Genomic DNA, 23,337 nt, shown 5'->3' with positions numbered 1-23,337 from the left:
ACAACAGAGAAAAAAGCATTTTGTGCAAAGCCACCTTGAGTTTAAACCCAACTACGATTGACAGCGAATCTAAAGTGGCATAAACAACCTGATTGAGAATCCCTAACATTCACCCGATCTTGTTTTTTTATTTATTTCATTCATCTAACCATATCTTAAGAGGTTGTTGTTCTTTGCTTATAATAAAAGTAAACGGTATAAATGCATAGTGTTTTTTGTTTATGTAGGGTACATATATGTAGGGTATATACGGTAAAGACTTTTTATGGGGGGAAAATATTTCTAAATCCTGCCTTATAATTTCCTGTTTTGTTGGTGCATTGAATGCCTGTTTTTTCTTTTCTTTCTTTGTTTAAATAAGGTCAGTATGGTGGCTAATGGTCTATGATACTTGGTGCACTTGAAGTCTTTCTCTTGAAGTCTGATTCTTGCCTTTTATCTTATTTTCGGTTCCTGTTTTTGCATCCTGCCTTGCATTTGTCTTTGGATTTTTTTATTAAACTTTTAAAGCGAACAGTCTGCATAGAGTCCAAAGAGATATTCAACATTTTAAATTTTAAAAACGTCCTCATTCCTAACATTCTCACTGTAAATTAAATAATGACTTCTAGCAGTTCACAAAAGTGATAAGACCCTTAAGTAGAATGCTTTTCCACCTTATCTTTAACATTTACAATCTCAGTCTGCTCTCTCACACCCTTCTGCACCTGGGGGTGGAATCTCATTAAATGACCCTCTTGTAAACTAGACCCACACCTCTCTCCCTCACAGAATAGAACACATCTACACAACCATCAGCAAAAGAGATTTTAATCTTAATTTGAGTTTCTTTCAAACAAAATATATTAGCTTTTGTAATACATTAAAAGCTAATGTATTGTTTCAACAGAGACTCAAATGCATCAAAATCCATTTCTTAATTCCTTCAACGGCCTACATCATGCATGGCTGCAGTTCTATTGAGAAAGTGTCAGCTCTGTATGAAGCTATCAACATAAATTACACCCTGAACATAGTGCTCTTGAATTCTAGACTTAGCGTTTATAAAAACATTCCAGGGCTGCTACACAGCTAAACATACACAGACGCATCTGTTTGTGAGTAACTTATCAACAGAACTATTGTAAACATTTTCTGACTATCATTTTGCTATACACTCTAAAAAACGCAGGGTTATTTTCAACCCTTGGTTATGTCAAAAAGAGACGAGCTCTAAATTAACCCAGAAATGTTCATATTTGGGTTGATACAACTCAGCAAAAGTTAATACCCCAAAGGTTGGGTTTTCTATTTTGGGGGGGTTTCCAACCATGGGTTGATTATAACCCATATTGCTTTCTCTTCTTAATAGTTGTCATTTGTCATTTAGAAAACACTTTTAAATCTTTGGAAAAAACATGCGTTTGTTTACCCAAAAGAAAGGAGCAAAGGTAATTGAAAATATTTTTAGACTTCAATTAATGAAAGTCCTTTGTTTTTATATACACTGCCGGTCTAAAATTAGATGTCAGCTTGAGTTTTAAATCATGAAATTGATTTGATTGGCAATTATAAACTGTGTCTCGTTAAGAGAAAAACAATAATAATGCCTTTGGTTAAACTGGATGGATAATAAACAACAGCCAACAAATCCTTTTAGTTTAATTTCCCAGGATTTTACTAACTAAAATCCTGACTGTTTATCAGCGCCCCACCTAGTGGATAAATCACTAAATTGCACACTATATCAAACTAGCCCTAACTAACCCTCTCAGAAAACATTTGATATATTTTTTAGAAAGGGGGAAATACATGGTTTACCAGGACCACGAACACAAAATCTGGCTTTCTTAAAACTGAATCACAAGACATTTTGTGGACCATTGCTAAGTATTATGTATTTGAACCAAGTATTTAAATACAGTATGTGCTTAAAGATGTGGCTACCTTAAAGAAAGCATTAAAGCGTTGAGGGGAAAAAAACGTAAACTTTTTTGTTTGGCATGTCTAGTGCTGGCAATGCCACAAGATTACTCTGAAAAACCTGCCTATATTGAATTTCCCATATATGTCCTTGAATTATGGCCTTAGATCGCCTTTGATTGACAGTTTAAATTTGCACTTCATCTCCAATCACAAGCGTTTCAAGTCATCCCAATTATATGGACTCTTATCTTATTGTATGGCACATAGTAATCATTCTTAAGGTCTCCGATGTTAATACCATGAGCTAATCGATCATTCTCTTATAATTGGGCCTGGTTTGATATAAGTACTCAGTACCTGTCTGAAATGGCATCGCTTGGTGACTGATTGTAAATTTTGACATCTCGATTCATTGCACCGCGCACCGTTACGCACAGAAATGGTAGGTTGTTGCATATAATATAAATAGTCACATAGACCTGCTTGTATTTTTTATTAGCAAAATAACAGCTACATAGTTACAAAAATGCTATTCAACCTTAGTTACAAAGTATTAAAATATATATATACATATTTCCAAAGTCAGCTTTGAACGGGCATTGTCGGGGTTTGAAGGAAGAAGGGTCACTGAGGAGATCGCCGCTGTCATTTCGGTTATTCACGTGCGCGCGCTGTGCGCGGGAAATTCTGGACCGTCACTTGCTGAAGGTGCGTATGGGCGAGTGAAATATAGCCAGATTAAAATGGAATAGATGATAAAAACGACATTTTTAATGTACAAGCAATATTGCGATAATAATGGATACGTGTAAACAATAAAATACTGTTTTAACAGTCATTTAAAACTTGATATGTTTCTTCTGTCAGGTGCATGGATTAACCTGGCATTTAAAGTGTTTGAAGTGTTCGGTGTGTGCGATGTTTTTGGGTCACCACAACAGCTGCTTCTTCAGAAATAAAGAGATTTTCTGTAAAACGGATTATACAAGGTAAATCTCGATGCTATATTCCTACTTCAGTGTAGATTTAGGCATATAAAAGTCTTCGCCATTTCAGATAACTTTCATAATATGAATGCGGAGCTGGCTGGCAGTCTGATCGTTTAACACAGGGTATTCTGCATTTATTAAGATACTTCAGTAAAAATATATGAAAGTAAACTTTTTTGCAAACTTTTGCAATTAAGCATGCTACTTACTGTGCTTGATATTGGAGCCAAGTAGCCTGCTTTTGTTTTAGGCTAATGTAGTTAGCCTAGCTCCTAGAGATTATCCAAAATTTAGGATGCAGTTTTGGAAAACTTTTATTTAACCTTCAAAATGAGAATTCTGTCATTATTTACATGCTCTCTTGTCCTTTCAAACCTGTATGACTTCATCCTGCAGAGCACAACAGATATTTTGAAAAATGTTGATATCAGAAAACCCATACCAACATTTTTCAAAATATCTTTTTTGTGTTTTGCAGAAGAAAGAAAACCACACAGGTTTAAAACAGGGTGAGTAAATGATGACAGAATTTCGTTTTGAAGTTGAACTATTTCTTCAAAGACCTATTACAAATTTAGTATTCATGGTTGTGCTTGGAGTGTAAACTGAAGCTTAGCTTTGAGAAGAATTTAAAGAGGCTAGGGGAATAACACACCACCACATGAGCAAAGAGCCAGGAGAATGGCTACAAAATATTATTACACAAAAATATCATCAAAAAAATAACAACTGAAAAAACTGCGGTTAATGTGTGCTTTATTTTCTGTGAACAATTTGTATTTCTATACTTACTATTCAAATACAACCCATAATCTCTACATGCTGTAGTTTAATTCAATGATGTTATTTGCCATGATGTACAGTATGTTGTACCACATATTTTTTTCAGTGCTTTTGCCATAAAATGTGCTCGATGTCGACATACGGTCAGTGCGAATGACTGGGTTCGGCGGGCAGGAAAGGATATATACCATCTCGCCTGCTTCGCATGTATGTCTTGTAAAAGGCAGCTGTCTACAGGCGAAGAGTTTGGCTTGGTGGAGAACCAAGTTCTCTGTCGCCTTCACTACGACATAATGCTACAGCGTGTGTCAGACAATGGTAAAATTGTTTCTCTCTCATCTCATATCTTTTGCAGTTATTATTAGCAGATTTTACTAACAGCTACTTTACAGAAATGAACATTTTAAGTATATTTTACATATGACATCTGAAGTGATAAACTATTTACTTTATAACAGGGGGTGTAGCACATTTGGGGAGAAATGTACCGATGGACTGCATCCCAAAAACAGCGAAAAGACCTCGTACATCCTTCACTTCAGAGCAGCTTCAGGTACCTGCTTAGTCACGGTCATTTTTATTTAAAATAGATCATTTTAATGCTTATGCTTATTGACCTTTTCTTTATAGATGGTAAGATATCAAAAAAAATAATGGCAGTGATAATAACAATAATAATAATTATTGATAGAAAATTACAAATTATAAATAGATAGAATTGGCCAAAATTTTTGTACATGCATCTGCAAAAAAGGCTGTGTCTGATATATGCAGGTTATGCAGACTCAGTTTATCCGAGACAAGAACCCGGATGCACAAACCCTGCAGAGGCTGGCAGATGTGACTGGACTGAGCAGAAGAGTTATACAGGTACATAACAGCTTGCTTAAGTTATGATACTCATTTACATAACCATTTAAATATTTGGCAGATGCTTTCGTGTGTGATCCCTTTACCCTGCTAACACAATAGTTTAGTTTGAAATATGGATTTAAAGACTCAGTATAAAATATTCTAAAATAATCAAGGCCATTTCATTTTAACCATTAAGTTCTCATTAATATTCTATATTATTTAATTCTAATTTAGGTTTGGTTCCAAAACTGTAGAGCCAGACAGAAGAAGAGGAACCCAGTTCATGATATAATTCCTCCACTGGACAGTTGCCAGACTTCTGAAATGCCGCTGCTGTCAGATAACCTTCTCTTCTTGCCCTCAGGTAGACTCGAGACTCACTGAGACAAATGTGTCCACAGTGCCCTCTGTTTCATTCTCTTTACTCTGTTCCTTTACTCTGAGATGTATGTTTTTTGTGTGTGTGTGCTAAGTACAGTAACTGAAGTGGTAACTGTTATTAATTTTTGACAAAATTTACAAAAAGCTTAACTGGGTTAAAACTTTGATTACCAATTTGTAATTGTAATTGTAATTATATCAATTGTTATTTGTGTTTATTTAAGTATACAAGCAACCGTTTAAATAAGGCATTATATGATGAAATGTTACCTGTCTTCAAAAGATTTTAAAAGCACAAACTACTAGAAAAGGTGGTCTTTGTAAAAACAGTAAACATCTGTATTTACATTTTCATTCATAATGAGTAAGGCCGTGTTCACACTTGACTTCTTTTTTTGAAGCTGCTAGCATTTGTTTTACATTATAATCCTATGGAGTAAACTGGGTTTTCAAAAAAAGTCCTGAGCGCTTTTTTAAACGCCAGTGCCAGCGTCTTTTTCTGCAGCTCAGAGCGTCTTTTGAGGTTGAAAAAAGTTCAACTTTTCTGAAAAAAAACGCATTACTTCAAGCACCTTTTTCACAGCTAACCAATGACAGAGACCTGTCAACATGCGAGGAACGTGATTGGCCGAGAAGGCTAAAGCTCGAAAAAATAAAATGGCGGCCGAAACGCCCATTGGAACATAGTTTGTATAAATGTAAGTTTAATTTTCACTTTCAATAGCGAGAAATTAGTATTGTAGTTTTTAAATATGTGATTGGTGGTTATTGCAAAGACGCTCTCTGTTTATAATTCAAATAGACTTCTGTTACGCTGCCTATGAAGCCTGTCTGCCTTCCTGCACAAATGCTATCTTTGAACATTGCCGGCTGCTATTTGTAACCACAACGCTGCGAGCGTTTTCTTTTACTAAAAAGGTGCCATTGTCAACGTTTTCTTGTCAAAAAAGAAGTCAAGTGTGAACACGGCCTTAATCCTGACATTGGTGGTTTGCCTCTTTCCCCCCCTAAAAAAATTAGAAAGATTAAAAACACTGAAACAGTCACAAGGCTTTGCTAAAAGCCACTTACTGAAAAAGAAAGTTAAGTTTGACATGCTTCTTCCCCTAAAATGCACATTCTTATCAAACGCAATTATCTGTTACAGTTCATCTAATGACCTGTTATAATTCAGTCATCACTGTTCTTCATCCATTGAAATTGTGTCAGAGGTGAAAGGGCTCTAATTTTGACTGTGTGTGTTTAATTACAACTACAATTGAATGTCCAATCAAATAATGACCATAATCATTCAGTGAGCAATTTACCAGTGACCACTGAATACTTAAGATGCATTGATCCACTGCTCTGTCCATTAACGTCAACGAGTCTTGGATACAGTGTTCTATTGATTTGAACACACTTATGTTCGCAGCTTTAAAATAAGTCACCACCAAAAATGAAACTTAAATGGCTTGTTATTTGGGCAATTTCTATATATAATACCCCTACACTGTTTATCTTGCTCTATTCACACCAAGTGATCAATTCAGTCAAAAACTAATCTCTCATAGGGTCGCCGTCTGTACCTAACAGATCTCTGATTCACAACAATATTAATACAGATGTCATCTACAAGAGCTTACTTTTAACATTCACTTAAACTAGGGAATAAAAGAATTGCATCAAAACGAACCTGTTGTTTTTTTACATTTTCTACTGTCTACTTTTATTTTGACATGTAAAAATAGTTTGGTGTAGTGTGTGGACAGTGCCCTGGGAAAATTGCATTGTAGCTTTCCTCTTTTGTCTGGCTCTAGTTTCATTCTTATCAATTTACAGTATATTGTCTCAAGTTCAACACAGTATTCTATTTGTTCAACTCATTTACTAACATCTTTAACTGCTACAATCAATCATTTCTGAGTGCACAGCCCTTAAAACGAAAGGTTTCCGACTGTAAAGGTCACTATTCTTCAGCGAAACAATAACTGTCAAGATAGCAAGCGTCAGATTTCTTCTGATCTCTCTGTCACAAAACAATCAATAGCAAACATCATGGCACACCAAACAATGTGTAGCCAATGTATAGCGTACTCTCAGCCAAATGTAACATAGTTTTAACAATTATAAAAGACACATAGCTCACTTTTTGCACTTTACATTCTTTCAGACTATTGGACAAATACAAGTACGTATATTGTATGAATACACGGTATAATTTGGCATCTAATGTCAGCATATAGTCACAGTTAAATTGCTCATGAGGGTTTAATCATTTTTAGTTTCAGCTTTGATACGTGACTGTGTATGGATAAATAAATGCATAATTTTATTTGAGTCCACATGATGGAGCTCAATCTATAAAGGTGTGAGATTAGCGTCTACATACATGCAAACACATTTGTTGTAGAAGTACCAACTGTTAAACTATTGTATTTCTTTACAAGTAATATTGAATTATTTCTTATTTTGTTACAATTTCAGCATTTATTGGTCAAATGCATAAAGCAGAGATTAAACAACATTTTAAATAAATCTATAAAAATACTGTGGTAGTGCTGTGGTAAAGTAATGTATCAGATTGTAATGTTGTGGTACTTTTATCAAATATTAAATCATTACTATATGTATTGTATTTACATAACACAAGGTGCTTCAAAAAATGATCATGGTACATGTCCAAAAAACATGTTAGTAGCTAGTTTTGGAAAAGCACTATAAACGGTTTATTCTCTCTACAATAATTATGAACTTATTTTCTACTTATTTTTTATAATAGTAGTGATAATATTAACAATATCTTGACAATAGATTTTTTTGGCCAGAAATAACCACAGTGTCAAGCAGGTGGTTAGGTCAACCTCATCTCTAAACAATTTCTCAGGGGTTTTGCCTTTCTGCTCTCTCTCTCGCGCTCCTCATTGTTCGAGCTTCTCTCTGCCTATAGTAAAGCTTTGGAGGACCATCTCCATGTGAAGCCCGGCTCTCACATTACTGCTCATTGTGCACTCCCTGAATGGTGTCGGTGTACAGAAATGGGCTTTGTCTAAAGCAAATCAGGTTACCTATAAGATTTAGAAAAAATGGGGTAATGATCATAACAGTACATCCTGTCCCATAGTGGATATGAAGTCACCTCCATTGTGAACAGTAATTATCAGTCTTATTACCTGTAAATTCCTTTGGTAAAGATTTCACAAACTTAAAGAAAAGCATCATGATGAAAATATTATCTTCTACTTCAATTTCTACTTTATTTCAGTGTTAATTTTCACTCAAGTGAAAAATAGCTCAGTCTGTGCATAGTGCCTTGGGAAAACTGTATTGTGTTTTATCGGTTTCAGTCAGGAAATACCCATTGACCTGTGGAGCAATGTGATTGGCCAGTCACAGATTTCCATAGCCAACAGCTTTTTAGGAGCAGTCCCAGCTCAAATACTTATCTCACCTGAACACGCCACATATACACGCCACCAGATCCTCCTAGGACAAAACAATATATAGGAGATTCTCATCTGATCAGTGTAAGTACTCATTTTCAAATCTGCAATATTTATTCTTCTTAATTTGCATACAAATGAATTGTTAATTGCATATAAATGCCTTTATCAATTATATCCATTTTTTAACAATATTGCATACAAATGCATACTATTATTATATTGTCACCATATTAAGCAAAACATGAAACATCATCCATTAATACAAAATATACAAAATAATACAAAAGGTCGTAAACTGGATGTCAAAAACTAAAAAATGCAATAGCCAGTGTTAATCTGAGCTATACTGTAAATCAGAAAAAATATTATTCGATGGCATTGAAGAACGTTTTGACCCCGAATGAAACATAAGCGCACTCTAACTGACAAACAACATCTATATTTCTCTCATCAGCTTTTTTGTCTAGTTTTGCGAGCATCATGACCTCCAGCTTCTCCACTCATAGCTACTCTCTGGGACGGCAGCCCTCTTTCTCCAGCATGTCCATGCGGGACAGTGGGGTTCGGGGCCGGTCAAAAGTCCCTGTGTCCCTCTCCTCAGCCAGCACGCTGTCCCTGTCTCGATCCACCTCTCTGGGAAACGGCCTAAACATCCTCAGCAACCTCTCGCTGAATGGTTTGGGAGTAGGCGCTAGCGAGAAGGAAACCATGCAAGGTCTAAACGATCGACTGGGCAGCTACCTGGAGAAGGTGCGCTCCCTGGAGAAGTCCAACGCTGACCTGGAGATGAAGATCAAACAGATGATGACCGATCGAACACCCAAGGGTCATGACATCGAGGGAATGATGGCTCAAGCGTACGCAATTGGACAAGAGGTTGGTGGTAATCTCAATGTCACGTGATCCACGCTTCTTTGTCATTGCTGAGGTTACACGTGTCAAAGTTGAAAGAATGTCTTGTTAAGTAGTGTCATTATATGAGAGCGCTGACATCACATCTGGGTTTCTCTAGGTGAGAAAGAAGACCTTGGAGAACGCACGTATAATGCTGGAGATTGATAACGCTAAACTTGCAGCAGATGATTTTAGGGTCAAGTGAGTTTTGCTCTTTTTATTTCATGTCTATGAATGCGATGTGATGTTTTTGTACTTGTAGGTATTGGTGGTATACTTTGTTGTGTTTATAAACAGATGGGAGGCAGAAGCCACTCTTTGTCAGTCAGTTGAGAGAGACTGCCACGCTCTGAGACGAGCTAAATCCGATCATGATCAGATCATCGCCACCCTCAGAGGAGACCTGGAAAGTCTGAAAGAGGAGCTCTATTTCTTGAAGAAGAATCACGATGAGGTAATATGTAGACACACACACACTATATACAGTATATATATATACATGTACAGACTATAGTTCAAACATTTAAGTATTTCTGATCTATTTCAAACTTTTCATGTCGTATGTTTAACTATCTACAATATCTCGGTCACCATTTGTCTGCAGATGCCACTTGGTTTGATTTGTTGATATCTAATGCAATTCATTTCATACATACACGTTCAAATACGTCTTATCAAACACTGATTCCATCCCGTCTGTCTACATGTAGGAGATGAGCGCACTGAAGACCCGTCTAGCCAACGAGCAAGTGAACGTAGAGGTGGATGTGGCACAGGGGCCGGACCTGGGAGCCATCATGGCAGAGCTGAGGGCACAGTATGAGGGCATTGCACGGAAGAACAAAGAGGACGCTGAGATGTGGTACCTGAAGAAGGTCAGTCCACAGCCAGCACAACTGACCGATCTATTTTTAGATTCTCGATTTCGAGGCAAATACAGGTGTGTTTGAATGAATGTGTATTCTGCGATACAATCAACACGGCTGATGTGTACACATGTGACAGCTGGAGACCGTGCAGTCGGAGGTGAAGGAGAGCAATGAAGCTCTGCGATGTGCTCAGAGCGAGCTGAATGAAAGACGACGCTTTATGCAGGCGCTGGAGGTGGAGCTGGACAGTCTGCGGAAACAGGTGACGCCAATTCTCACTGCTAAAGTCACGATTGTAAAAATACTGAATTAAACAAATTCGATTTCCCAATGTCTTTATACCTTTATACTTTGATTATTATTATAAATCAATTAAAATGTAATTAATCACATGACATGATTATTAATCAGAATTAATCATATTAATATTTGCTAAGAAAATCCCCCCAAATAAGAGAATTCAAATGACAAAATGTGTTTTGTGTATTGTGGACAAGCATTATTCAGCCCTAAAACCAGTTTTTTATGTCAGGTTGTCATCTGTCCAAAATAGATTTTTAAAGACCTTTTAATTTTTAAATACATTTATATACATGTTTTTTTATATTACATATATTACATCTACAATCATTTTTTTTGACAACAAATGTTCAGACGTGTCAAGGCCATTGCTTCAGCACAGGAAACCAGAATTCCCTCCATCTGCTGTTCTTCCTCATTTAAACAGACACCACATGTCAACATGTACAGTCATAAATAATCCGTAATCACATGTGATACCATAAGTGATGACAATCTAAAAACACACACATCCCATGGGCTGAACAGGTGATAAAGGCTTTTCAGTGGGTTGTTCAAATAATTGTTCACACATAGGTCAAAAGTTTAGGGACATGTACTCATTCTTTATTCATATTTTCCCCATATTCTACAGTAATAGTAAACTCATCAAAATGATGGAAAAACACAAATGGGAATTATGTTGCAACTAAAAAAATGTGTTTTAGCATCTTCAGTGAAAAATATTTTCTTGTTATTTAATGTTTTCAGTTGCTCATTTCTTATGGGCTTGGCTTTCTTAAGTGCTTCAAAAATCACATATTCGTTCTTTCTTTCTGAATAATAAACCTTATGGCTCACCTCAGGTCAGTGTTCTTGAGGGAAACCTTGAAGAGACGAATCAGAAGTACACCGCTGAGATCGAACGACTCCAGGGCACACTCACACAACTGGAGGACGAACTCTCGCAACTGCGTCTGGACATGCAAAGAATCAAAACCGATTATGAGCAGTTACTGAGAATCAAACAGAATCTGGAGCTGGAAATCGCAACTTACAGAAGACTGCTGGATGGAGAGGAAGTGTAAGAAGAATCTTGATTCTATTGAAGCATCTGTAACATAAGCAATCATTTATTACATGTTTCATTTTCGTTTTTTAGAATGAGAGAGAAGCCGCCTCCTAAAAGTAAGTCAGCTGTAAACAGACAGAGCTGATACTTTTAATATTAATATGAAATTTGTTCAAATATGTTTTTTGTCTTTTTGAAGAAGATCCTGAAGTCAGAACCAGGAAGATTGTCAAGGTGGTAACCCAGACCATGGTAAATGGAAAGGTCGTGGATGAATCAAGTGAGGTGGAACAGATAGAAGAACGAAAAAAGTGAGTTGGGCTCACAAGTGACACTGATCATAGTCCACATTGTTGTGGTTTGTATTCATGGGTACATGAGATGTATCAAAAGACTGTTACCAGTGAGCTGTTCCATTTGCCAAGAAGTAAATAAACATTCAAATTATTAAAAAGAAGTGACGTGTCATTTGTATTGATTGTCCATTGGTCAGCAGCAACAATTTAATAAATAAATCCATAAATTTGTTTTGCCTTTTTATTAGCCAGAAGGGAACAAATAATTCCTACATACATTCTTATAAATATCTGGATGTCTCTATTATTTTGTCACTGCTTGTGGTCTGATATTGTTTCTTCTTCACTTCTCCAGGTCTGATTCTATAAGGCGAGTCGCAATAGAGCGGGTCATTTAAGAATAGCACAATAGTGAAACACAACACATACGATACTAGCGGGTATCCTGAAGTACTAGTTTTACAGGCAGTAGAAAAATGATATGTAGCTTCGGATGGGGATGTACACCTGTCGGGTCACAGTGGCCACGGTGGTGTGTGAGAGACTGTGCCAAAGGACGAAATCAAGACCACCTCACCTTGAGAACCACTCTGACACAACTGTGTAGTTTCAAATGTCATGCTTTTGTGAGAGTTTCTAAACAAAACACCTATTATTCCTCCATAGTTCTGGTAAACAAGTAACAATTTAGATGGCTAATCTTTTACATAGACATCCCTGTCTGTATCTTGCATTTAATTTGTAGACTTTGGGCTTCGATACATTCCAGTCTGAAGAGAATTTTAACACATCTAATGTGATGGAAACGAATCAAATATGAAGTATCTATCAGTAAGTACACAACATTTCGCTTAAAGGCATCTATCAAATCATCTTGATCTTTAGAAAACTGTATATTAACCCCTACGGAAACCTTTGTACAGTTGATGGAAAACCCATTAGTCATGTAATACAAGGCAGCGACAATAAGACACAAGTGCATCTAGTGTCTCCAAATGTATTGTTTAGTCTGTTATCCCTATGAGATTTTGATACATTAGATGCTGTTTGCTCTCTGAAACTGCAGAGTAGGTCTTCCCCATCATTGTCTGAGAACTGTTGCCGTTATGATTGTAACAAATGCCATTACACGCTACAGCCTACACTTTGGGCAATATAACGGACAATAAAAGTTGCACTAGCCTCCAACATAGCGTAAGTGTAATAGGTGCCAACTCTGTGCCTTTGGCAATTGAGGTGGGTTTCTTTGACATTGCTACTTAAGATATGTTTAATTTACTCAACATCTTTCTAAAACACTCAGTCTCACCTTTAACACATTTTTCCTCTTCAACACTACACTCATAGGCCTTTTTAGTGTCTCATTCATTGATACTCATTCATTGTTATTGACACCTGCTGAAATAAAAAATTAAGTTATATGATGTATATGGTCTATATAATTTAGTATAATTATGCTAGCCTAGACAAGGATATAAATAAACAAGGGTTCTACAAAACATTTACAAAATTACCATTTAGTAATAGGCATTCAAAGTCGTTCACTTCCTATAATATATAGATTTCAAGACACTATTGTGTACTTCTACTGACCAGTCTTTAATCAGAACATAAAGTTAATAAAAAATAAATGTATGTAGAAACCCCCCTTTTTTGAGATTTAGGCAACCTACATATATTTGTAAATACGTTCTTGTAAAATGCTCCAATAACAAGTTTTAAAACACTTAAGCTATAGCATACCACAAAAATAAACTGTCAAGCTGAATTTACGCTATCCATCTCCAAGAAAAAAGTACCAAAATTGAATTAACAACAGTAAAAGCGAAATCTTCCTGTGTGTTGAAATCTTTCAGTTGGAGAGAAAAGACCGAAAAGAAGCTTTTTTGGCAGTTAGCATTTTTATTACAACAGTTTAGCGCCGTTTCCGCGCTGAAGCCACACTCGTTTTACACGTATTTGGCGCCACCTATTGTTGCGGGTGCCGGGGTGCAATATCGACGTGTATTTTGTTAAATATATTTCCAGAAAACAACCGTTTTATACACGTTACATAACAATACGGCAACTAACACATGATCTTTGGTCAGTGGACAGACCCTATGACATCACAACAATAGAATGATCCCCGCAGAGATAAAAGGCCTTCACAAACTCTTTCAGCTCATTCGTACCGGATTCAGCACAAGACAAGTAAGTTATCATCAGACGCGAAGTAAATTATCATCAGACGCGGATTAAATTATCATCAGACGCGAAGTAAGTCATGTTTTCCCACATAATGAGGTTGTTTCCAGTTGGCACCGTGTGCTTCGGTAAAATGATTGACACATTTAATTTACGAGGTCACAGATTTGAGAAAGAAAAACGACAACCTAAGTGGCTTCCATATATGCGAGGCCTTAAATCCGATATCGCCTTAAGAGAAAACGCTCTCTTTCAACAACGATGTGAGAGATGGGCTCCATATCTGCATACGCCGTCTCTAAAATCAAAGCTTGAACATTTGCTTGCTACTTCTGAGCTAACGTTAGCACCTAAAATATTGAAGCCGCGGACACGCTTGACTTTCCGCGTCCGTGTCCGTGTCGCGCCTTTAAACCCGACCTCGCCTTAAGAGAAAAAGCCATGTTCAACAACGATGTAACAGTTGGTCTCCATATCTTAGGTAGTCTGTATGAAAATAGAAGGTTGAACATTTGCTTGCTTCTTCTGAGCAACCGTTAGCACCTAACACATGTACGCGCGAGACATTTAACCCGACCTCGCCTTAAGAGAAAAGGCCCTGTTTCAACAACGATGTAATAGTTGGTCTCCATATCTTAGGTAGTCTGTAATAGTTGGTCTCCATATCTTAGGTAACAGTTAGTCTGTATGAAAATAGAAGGTTGAACATTTGCTTGTAAAAATCGTAATGTATCGTACTATCTTAGAGATATCTTCATATATGTGCGTTATAAAAAGTCCCTATTATGTGCAATGTGCATTTAAAAGCATACATAAGTCCATAACATAAGTTAATGTCCTCCAATATGTGAGGGGGTGGTGGTGGGCCAAAAAGTGCACTTCATTTATGTGCACTAAGAATGGCACACATAAAATGTGCATTACAAAAAGTGCACATGATGTTAATGTCCTCCGATATGTGAGGGGGTGGTGGTGGGCCAAAACGTGCACTTCATTTATGTGCACTAAGAATGGCACACATAAAATGTGCATGACAAAAAGTGCACATGATGTTAATGTCCTCCAATATGTGAGGGGGTGGTGGTGGGCCAAAACGTGCACTTCATTTAGATAGTCTTAGATAGATGTCCTTGGATAGATAGTGCCAGTGTTGTTTATGCTGCAAAATACTATGGGGCGGTTTCCCGGACAGGGATGATCTTAAATCAAGACTAGTAATTTTTTCCTTCTTTCTTCTTTTATTAATATAATGCTAACATAGAAAGTGATTTACATGTGCTAAACATATAGTGTGTGACAATTTAATATAGTGTGTGACTATTTACATGTGTTAAAGATATGTCAGTGTAAGTTGTTTTTGATCAAGCAAGACACCTCTAACATTAGATAGTTAGTCAGGGATTATAGGCTTAAGCCCTGTCCGAGAAACCACCCCTAAATGTTTAATGTCAGCCACTACAAACATTGCTAAAGTTCAATATAAATTTGACCATATTTGTGGACTTCATCTGAATTAAAAGTATATACATCTTTATTTTGTTCATTCATTATTCTCCTGAATTAGAGACATGTTTATAATAAAGTGTGGGAAAAGTGATGAGAATAAATGTTTTTTCATTGACAAACTGTTTCCTGTTCCTCTTAGACATTAAAAATACAAACGCAAGGTTTTTTAAGTTTCACTTGTCTTCTTCAAGATGAAAAAGGTATTTGGCCAGTCAATACCAAGACCATGCACACTGTGAGAGAACTAAAGACACAAGTGGAATTAACAGAAAACCATAGAAACGGATGTAGGATTTATTAATGATTAATATAGCAATGATTAACTAAATGAACAGACCACATGTGAACGACTAAAATACTATAAACAAATAAAAAGTCCCGGATAAAACCAAAGGTAATGTGTTATTAAATAACCAAAAGAACAAATAAAACCAAAGGAATTTATTAAAACCAAATCCAATATTGACTCTCCTTCCATTTTACTTCCTCTAAGGGGATACGCTCTATTTTTTTTGCAATGTTTGTATTTATGTGTGATAAAGATCTCTAATTTAATTTGAAATAAAAAGTTTGTCAGGAGAAGTCCATAGTGCTATTAGAGTAATTAGAACAAATACTGTGTACCTGCTTTAAATAATTTAATTTGGGAGCATTTCTAATGAAAAACAGCCAACCACATTTCTTGTCTAGAATAAAAACGACATTATTTGAAGGTGAAAAATGACTAGACAAGCTGGCATAGCTTACAGTAGGAGCACTTCATTTAATACTTTAAACTGAACGGAATACCTTTTACCACCTTAATTTGGATAACGTAGCGCATTTCAGTATAATTAATGACGAGATCAGAAATAAATAAAAAATACATCATGACGTCTTGTTTTCACAATGAACCACATGTATTTGTGTCCTGCCCCTTTAAATTTCGCCGACCAATCGCGTGTGGTGACTATTGTAGCTCATAGCACAACCTCTTCCGCCACACGCTAAAAACACAGTCGCCTGCAGTCGCTTTATTACTTACATCTCCAAGACAACGTATTAAAAAATCCATTAAAGGTATGTTTTAAATAAACTCTTTTTTTTACCTTGCTCTTGTTTTCGTCTTCATTTAACCGGTATTCATTACTGTCCTTCATCCGCTGCTTGTGTTGCTACACACTATACAGGCCTGTGCCAACATTTCACCATCTCAATCTGTTATCACAGAATATAAAATTAATTTTAAGCAGCGTATCATTTATATAGAAGTATGTCGTTAAACACGCGTTTATAAATAGCAAAATACAGACAGGCACGTTAGTTGTATTGATTCGTAGATAACGTTACCCTTATAGAAATTATCCATTGCTTTATTATAGTATTACTGGCTATCACTGATCGATATTCTTACAGTTGTGTTACTACAGATATCATGGTTAAAATATGATTACTATAGTGTGACCAGTGTTGGGTAAATTACTCTGAAAAAGTAATTAATTGCTAGTTACTAATTACATATTCAATAGTGTTATTAGATTACTGTACAAATTACTCTCTCCAAAAAGTATTTAATTACTTATTACTAATTACTTTCTATATCCTACTTCAATCTTAATTAGAATTGATTCAAGGATGGACATGAGATGGCTTATTTAATTCATTCAAATAATAATGAATAACTACTTAAATTATTCTTTTTAACTGACCAAAGTATACAAATGTGAAAAGGATTAATTAAAGCATACATTTTAAAGTTAGACTTATAAATTTGATGTCATTTCCACTATTGAATATATATTACACAGTATTTAGTTCAATTACATCATAAGAACCTGTCATTAAATGACAGAAAAAATAAGAGTAATCCCTTACTTTACTTTTTCAAGGGAAAAGTAATTACGTTACAGTAACTAATTACTTAGTAACTAGTTACACGCAACACTGAGTGTGACCATGGTAAATTTGTGGTTACTGTAGTTTTACAACAAATACCATAGTTCAACTATGTATTAGTTACCTTTTATGAGGGTACAAACGTGAATATCAAAATATTTTCAATAAATTGCACATTACCTTTATTTGTAGTATATCATGGCCCAGGACGGGGTGATTCTGCAGTTCAACTTTCCCACGTTTGGGGACTCCATGCTTCAAAAGATGAATGCTCTTCGAAGAGACCGACGCTTCTGTGATGTCATCGTGCGCATCAACGATGTAGAAGTACCCGGACACAAAGTGGTGTTTGCTGCCGGCTCCCCATTCCTAAGAGACCAGTTTTTCCTTCAGGACTCGAATGAAATACAAATATCCACACAACAAGATGCAGAAGTTGGACAGAGACTTCTTCTCTCCTGCTACACCGGGACACTCGAGTTTCCCGAGCTGGAATTAGTACACTATTTAACGGTCGCCAGTTTCCTACAGATGGGACATATCGTAGAGCAGTGCACTGAAGCTTTAAATAAATTCATTAAACCACACGAGGTCAAAGATGAACGGGCATCGTCCCGGCAGCCTTCGGACTTCAATGCGCAGCGTGATGCGCCTCTCGTGGAGACAGTATGTGATGATGATGATAATGATGATGAGGTGGTCAATGAAGGGGAAGATGAGTTTGATGAAGATGACGATGTAATCATAGAGCCAAAATCTCAGCCAGCGTTTAGAAACACTCAGAGAAGGAGTAGAGAAGAGGATAGTCCCATTAGCATCATTAAGGTGGAGTCGATTGAAGACCGGATGCAAGACGTCCCTGATAACTTCCAACGCTCATCCCGTTCTCCGGCACTGCGCTCACCGGAGCCACAACATTCCCTGATTAACTCTACAGTTGAAACACGCCCCACCGAGACCGCCGCTAACCCTGTGACTGAATATCCGGTGTCCCCACCGGGACCCAGCGGATCCGGGAAGGGGAATCTTTGGGGGTGCTCGCGAAATGGCGAAAAAGGCATGCAGTGGTTCCACCAGTGCCCGAAATGTGCCCGTGTATTCCGCCAACTAGAAAACTACGCTAATCATTTGAAGATGCACAAGTTGTTCATGTGCCTCTTGTGTGGAAAGACGTTTACCCAGAAAGGCAACCTGCATCGGCACATGCGCGTCCATGCTGGCATCAAGCCCTTCCAGTGTAAGATATGTGGAAAGACTTTCACTCAGAAGTGTTCGCTGCTAGACCATCTGAACCTTCACAGCGGGGACAAACCGCACCGTTGTAACTACTGTGACATGGTGTTCGCACATAAACCAGTTCTCCGCAAACACCTCAAGCAGATTCACGGCAAGAACAGTTTCGACAATGCCAATGAAGGCAATCTGATAGAAGGACTATGAAAGTCTAAACCATTTATATTTGAAGAGATAGTTCACCCCAAAATGTAAATTTTGTCATCATTTATTCAACCTCATGTCATTCAGGATCTGTTTATTCTGTGAAATATGAAAGCAGATATTTTAAAACTTTTTAAGCCATTTTATGTCCATACAATGGAAGTCAATGGGGTCTCTTTATTATACAAGATGTAAAACAAGATTTACAAGATTTAAAACTCTGGAAACTGTAAATAAGATGCGCTCATACATGTACAAATTTAAAGTCAGGTTTACTGTCATATTTTCACATTTAAGGCTGAAGGATATACACTATAGTATTGAGTTTCCTCTGAATGCTGCTGGGGCATTATTTGTATCATATCTTTTGTAAAGATTATAATATACTGTTGCAGTATATCTGAACAGACCATGTTTCAGTTTTGAAATGCTAACTGTATGAATGGATGCTATGGTAATATTTCCAACTGTATACTTTACAACTGTTATTGAACACTGTGTTTAACACTTCTGTCTGTATTAAATGTCGCCATAAATCCCTCTGTGTAAACAACTTTGCGAACATTGCTGCGACACTGTAGTAAATAATGTCAGATACAAAATTAAAAGTGCTTTCTTTGCGAATGTTTATGTGGTACATTAGAAAACACATGATGCAAAGATTAGTTTATTTTGCTTTTACAGACACACTACAGTGAAAACTGTAGCATGGCACCAAAACATTACCGTGGACACATAGCATGTCGACCTCCGTCCACTGGAAGGTTGACACCTGTTATAAAGGTTGCAGCATCAGAGGCCAGGAAGGCAATAGCGTTAGCCACCTCCTCTACTTCACCCGGTCTGCCGAGAGCGTGGGTCAGTTTGCACTTCTCGAGAAACTGGAAGCAAGGACACATGACATGTTACTAAAGGCCCTTTTTAGTATTATAAACATGCATCAAAGTGAAAATATGCAGTCATCCTTTACAGTGTACCTGAGTATATTGATCTTCATCCAGTCCTGCACGCTTGTGAACTTCTGTTACAATAACCCCCGGACTGTAAACCGTTTAAATTTAATCATTTCATGTCACGTTAAAATAGTGTACATTGTGTAAAAAAATAACAGAAGCTTACCATACGGAGTTGACGCGTACTTGCTTTGGTGCCAACTCTAAAATGAAAATAATTTGGTCAAGAAAACTGTCAATGTTAAGAATCACCACTGTATTCAAAAGATATCATCTCACCGAGAGCAACACAGCATGTAAACTGGTCAATGGCTGATTTCGACATACAATAGGCAAGTACACCAGGAAACTACAGAAGAGAAAAAAAAACATGTTTACCGTTTATCACCCAGGGTCATCACAAAAGAAAGTTTTTATGCTGTGTTTATACGGGTTGTTGCAACTGAATGAATTTATACTCACTGATCGTTGTCCATTGACACTGGACACATTTACAATGGAGCCTTTAGTTTTGATGAGATGTGGCACACACAGACGAGTCAAATGATACACAGATCTGAAAAATAAAAGAAACACAATCCTTAACTTAAAGGGACAGTTCATCCAAAAATAAAAATGTGTTCCTCATTTACCCAACCTGTATGATTTGCTTTTCTTCTGTAGAACACAAAATAACATATTTTGAAGAATGTTTGTAACCAAACAACATTGGCCCCTATTGAGACATTTCTCAAAATATCTTTTGTGTTCCAGAGAAGAAAGGTTTTGATGACATGATTGTAAATAAATGATAAGAGAATTTAGATTTTTGGGGGAACTATGGCTTAAATATCTACTGAAATCACATCAAGTCTCATTGTGTTCATTTTTACCTGACATTCACAGCCATGACCTTATCATACTGGGCCATATCAGTAGTCTCTATGCTGCCCATAGCCAAGATCCCTGCACTGTTAATAAGGACATCCAGCTTTCCAAAGTGCGCAATGGTCTCTTCAACTGTCTTCTTTACAGTATCCTCGTCAGTTAAGTCTCCTGGCACTAGTAAAGGCTAAAGAAATTGACACGGGTGAATCTGTATGGAAACATTCTGCTAATATCTACTGACACCTGTTATGTTTGCTTTACTTTCACTGCGCCACACTCTTCGCATTCTCGTGCGATTTTGCTGAGATTCTCGACGTCCCGTCCATTCAGTGCCAGCCGGGCACCGAGTTTAGCGAACAGCAACGTCGTTCCAGCTCCTATCCCTGAACTTGCACCTGTGATCAGAGCGACTTTATCCTTCAGGGAGGAAACCTAAAACATGGACGCATCACGTTTACCTTTATGTGTCCTTTGCCATTCATAAGCGATAACGGCGGTGATCGTTCCGAAAAGTAACACGACAATTTTAGATTTGTATACATACTTTTAGATGAGCCTCAACCTACTTTGAATGCATCTGGAGCTGCCATGTCGATTCTGATGATGTTTAAAGTTCACAGTCGCTCAACTTTTATCCTCCTCTCACGTGTTACCATAAGCAAGTGACGTCACGTTGACTGTACGGATAGAGGTGGCAAATATCGCTTGAACTGTAATTTTTTTTTTTTTTTGAAAGATTGAATATTTGTATTTTTAACAAATAGCATGGTTATATATTATTGATTATACTAGCATTTTTACCTTTATTTCCGGGTCAATAGCGTCATAATTTCAAAATAGTAGCCCACATTTTTATCTTTCTAAATTATAAATCGCAGACAGCAGAAAACTGTAGTTAAAGGTAGTTAATTGGTAATATTCGAACATTTTTGTAATACGAGTTTATAAGAAAAAACAATGAGGCAGTGTGTACAAATGTATGAAATAGCATGTAATTGGCAAAATTACATTACACAAAATATATATTTACAGCATAAGACATTATTCATCGCGAATGCGTCACAATAAAATCAATCAACCAGCAAATGGGTTGGCATGAATAGTAATATCCTTAATACGGACATCATCAAGAGGCCGGAACGTCTTTTCGTTGACGGGGAGTTTCTCTAATTCATCCAGAGTTTCTAGCCCATCTATGATTCTGTAAAAGGATGAGTTACTGTTATTTTGAAATTAATTAAATTTTATTGATACAGTTAACAGCAAAATACATAAAAGCATTAAAATATATTTTAACAACGAATTTATTCTCTTATCTATTAAAAGCACACATTTATAAATGAATAAACAAAAATGGAAAATTCAAATTATATAAAACTTGATTAATACATTACCAGATAACTTACTTTCCAAAAACAGTGTACTTCATGTCCAGGTGAGGCTGTTTTGCATAAGAGACGAAGAACTGTGATGCATTTGTGTTTGGTCCGTTATTTGCCATGGAGACCACACCCCGGACATTGTGCTACAGATTTAAAGCATTAAAAGGGTTATTTACCATGTGTCCAAAACAAAATCCAGACAATTAAGACAAAGACAAGCTGGTTAATACATGATCAATACAATACAACAATATAATTCTACACAAAGATAATGTCACTGCAACAATACATACTTTCAGGTGCTCACTGAATTCATCTTCAAACTTCCGTCCCCAAATACTGGTTCCCCCTTTGCCTGTACCTGGAGCAAAAACATCCTTAATTAAATAAATCTGGACTAGAGATGGTTTTTGTATTATAAATCTACATTTACATAGGATTTTAGGTGAGAACACGTAAAGAAATATAAGATTGGTTACCTGTCGGGTCTCCAGTCTGAACCATAAAGCCCTTGATGTTTCGATGGAAAATACATCCAGTGTAAAACCCACCAGCGCACAATGCAAGAAAGTTCTATGGAAATTGAAATCACTATTAGTGTGTAAACAAAGCTGTATATCTTTACAAATACTAAAAAGATAGGTAGGCCTACTGGTATGTATGGGATATAAAAATAAACAAATTCTTCAGAAAACGTATCGTACTTCACTGCTTTTCGGTGCCTTCTCGCAGAACAACTCTATTTTTAATTCACCAAGGTCTGTATGCAGAGTAACAGCCTGTGATAAAGAAAGATCAGCTCAGTATCATTCAGAAAACAAATATACTTCATAACATCGCAGAAATTATTTCAAATAATTTAACTTCTCTCTGAAAAACACTAGTTACTACACTCGTGCCAGACAGGAAATTTAATGTGGCTACACCGTTTACACACATGCTCACACTTGCAAAGATAAAACAGGAAGCCAAATCAGAAACGGTTAAGAATAAAAAAAATTCTTACCATCTTCTAAAATGAAAGGTTTTTGTCAAAAAGTAATGCGTTGATAAGAACGCCACAGTCAAGCATCGCAAGAAAGCAGGAAAATCGCCTTCAGCGTGTTTCATTGTAAAACGTCCGACGTCATTTACGCTCAAAACTTTAGTTCCGGGAGGTCACGATTCCATACATTTAAAAATGATGTAAGAATATAAACTTAGAAAATATTGCCCAAGACACAGGACTAGTGTTACTGTGTGTGTAGTTTTGCACTCGGTTTTAGGCAAAACCAAATAACGACAGTAATAATAAAGCTGATTAAACAGACATTTCAATTCAGCTGTTATTAAATAAATATTAATTATAAAACAATACAACCAAGCTACTAAAACATTTTCAG

General features: G+C 36.6%; 5 protein-coding genes across 8 annotated transcripts; 3 read left to right on the top strand and 2 right to left on the bottom strand.

Annotated features, from left to right (window-relative positions):
• The first annotated feature begins 1,397 nt into the window (after positions 1-1,397).
• Positions 1,398-8,326, top strand: lhx6b (LIM homeobox 6b). Its single transcript, XM_057320279.1, has 8 exons — positions 1,398-1,430; positions 2,521-2,613; positions 2,773-2,894; positions 3,784-3,995; positions 4,136-4,230; positions 4,452-4,547; positions 4,767-4,896; positions 8,240-8,326. Exons 1-8 carry the CDS (start codon positions 1,398-1,400, stop codon positions 8,272-8,274), a joined length of 816 nt encoding a protein of 271 aa, XP_057176262.1. The 3' UTR covers positions 8,275-8,326.
• A 10-nt stretch (positions 8,327-8,336) lies between these two features.
• On the top strand, positions 8,337-13,141 carry krt1-c5 (keratin, type 1, gene c5). Of its 3 annotated transcripts, none has more exons than XM_057323514.1 (10): positions 8,337-8,419; positions 8,793-9,214; positions 9,351-9,433; positions 9,530-9,686; positions 9,943-10,107; positions 10,238-10,363; positions 11,247-11,464; positions 11,543-11,568; positions 11,655-11,763; positions 12,104-13,141. In XM_057323514.1, the coding sequence occupies exons 2-10, from the start codon at positions 8,819-8,821 to the stop codon at positions 12,144-12,146; spliced, it is 1,323 nt and encodes a 440-aa protein (XP_057179497.1). In that variant the 5' UTR covers positions 8,337-8,419; positions 8,793-8,818; the 3' UTR covers positions 12,147-13,141. The 3 variants fall into 3 exon arrangements, with proteins under 3 accessions (XP_057179497.1, XP_057179506.1, XP_057179490.1); XM_057323507.1 differs by having other exon boundaries at positions 8,339-8,419; positions 11,652-11,763; XM_057323523.1 differs by lacking the exon at positions 12,104-13,141 and having other exon boundaries at positions 8,338-8,419; positions 11,655-11,890.
• A 3,247-nt stretch (positions 13,142-16,388) lies between these two features.
• On the top strand, positions 16,389-18,760 carry zbtb26 (zinc finger and BTB domain containing 26). Its single transcript, XM_057323534.1, has 2 exons — positions 16,389-16,500; positions 17,509-18,760. The coding sequence occupies exon 2, from the start codon at positions 17,515-17,517 to the stop codon at positions 18,754-18,756; it is 1,242 nt and encodes a 413-aa protein (XP_057179517.1). The 5' UTR covers positions 16,389-16,500; positions 17,509-17,514; the 3' UTR covers positions 18,757-18,760.
• A 67-nt stretch (positions 18,761-18,827) lies between these two features.
• Positions 18,828-21,441, bottom strand: zgc:101858 (uncharacterized protein LOC449555 homolog). Of its 2 annotated transcripts, none has more exons than XM_057323557.1 (8): positions 21,140-21,441; positions 20,835-20,990; positions 20,579-20,757; positions 20,169-20,262; positions 19,986-20,055; positions 19,873-19,909; positions 19,731-19,794; positions 18,828-19,634 (listed from the first exon to the last, which is right to left on the bottom strand). In XM_057323557.1, exons 1-8 carry the CDS (start codon positions 21,161-21,163, stop codon positions 19,476-19,478), a joined length of 783 nt encoding a protein of 260 aa, XP_057179540.1. In that variant the 5' UTR covers positions 21,164-21,441; the 3' UTR covers positions 18,828-19,475. The 2 variants fall into 2 exon arrangements, with proteins under 2 accessions (XP_057179540.1, XP_057179531.1); XM_057323548.1 differs by having other exon boundaries at positions 18,830-19,634; positions 20,835-21,005.
• Positions 21,442-21,543: 102 nt separating this feature from the next.
• Positions 21,544-23,074, bottom strand: ppil3 (peptidylprolyl isomerase (cyclophilin)-like 3). Its single transcript, XM_057323570.1, has 6 exons — positions 22,962-23,074; positions 22,660-22,734; positions 22,435-22,528; positions 22,249-22,316; positions 21,980-22,098; positions 21,544-21,774 (listed from the first exon to the last, which is right to left on the bottom strand). Exons 1-6 carry the CDS (start codon positions 22,962-22,964, stop codon positions 21,648-21,650), a joined length of 486 nt encoding a protein of 161 aa, XP_057179553.1. The 5' UTR covers positions 22,965-23,074; the 3' UTR covers positions 21,544-21,647.
• Positions 23,075-23,337: the final 263 nt, after the last annotated feature.

The sequence above is a fragment of the Triplophysa rosa genome, linkage group LG2 (genome assembly GCF_024868665.1).
Source record: "Triplophysa rosa linkage group LG2, Trosa_1v2, whole genome shotgun sequence".
NCBI lineage: Eukaryota > Metazoa > Chordata > Actinopteri > Cypriniformes > Nemacheilidae > Triplophysa > Triplophysa rosa.
This window is presented reverse-complemented; position numbering and strand designations above follow the sequence as displayed.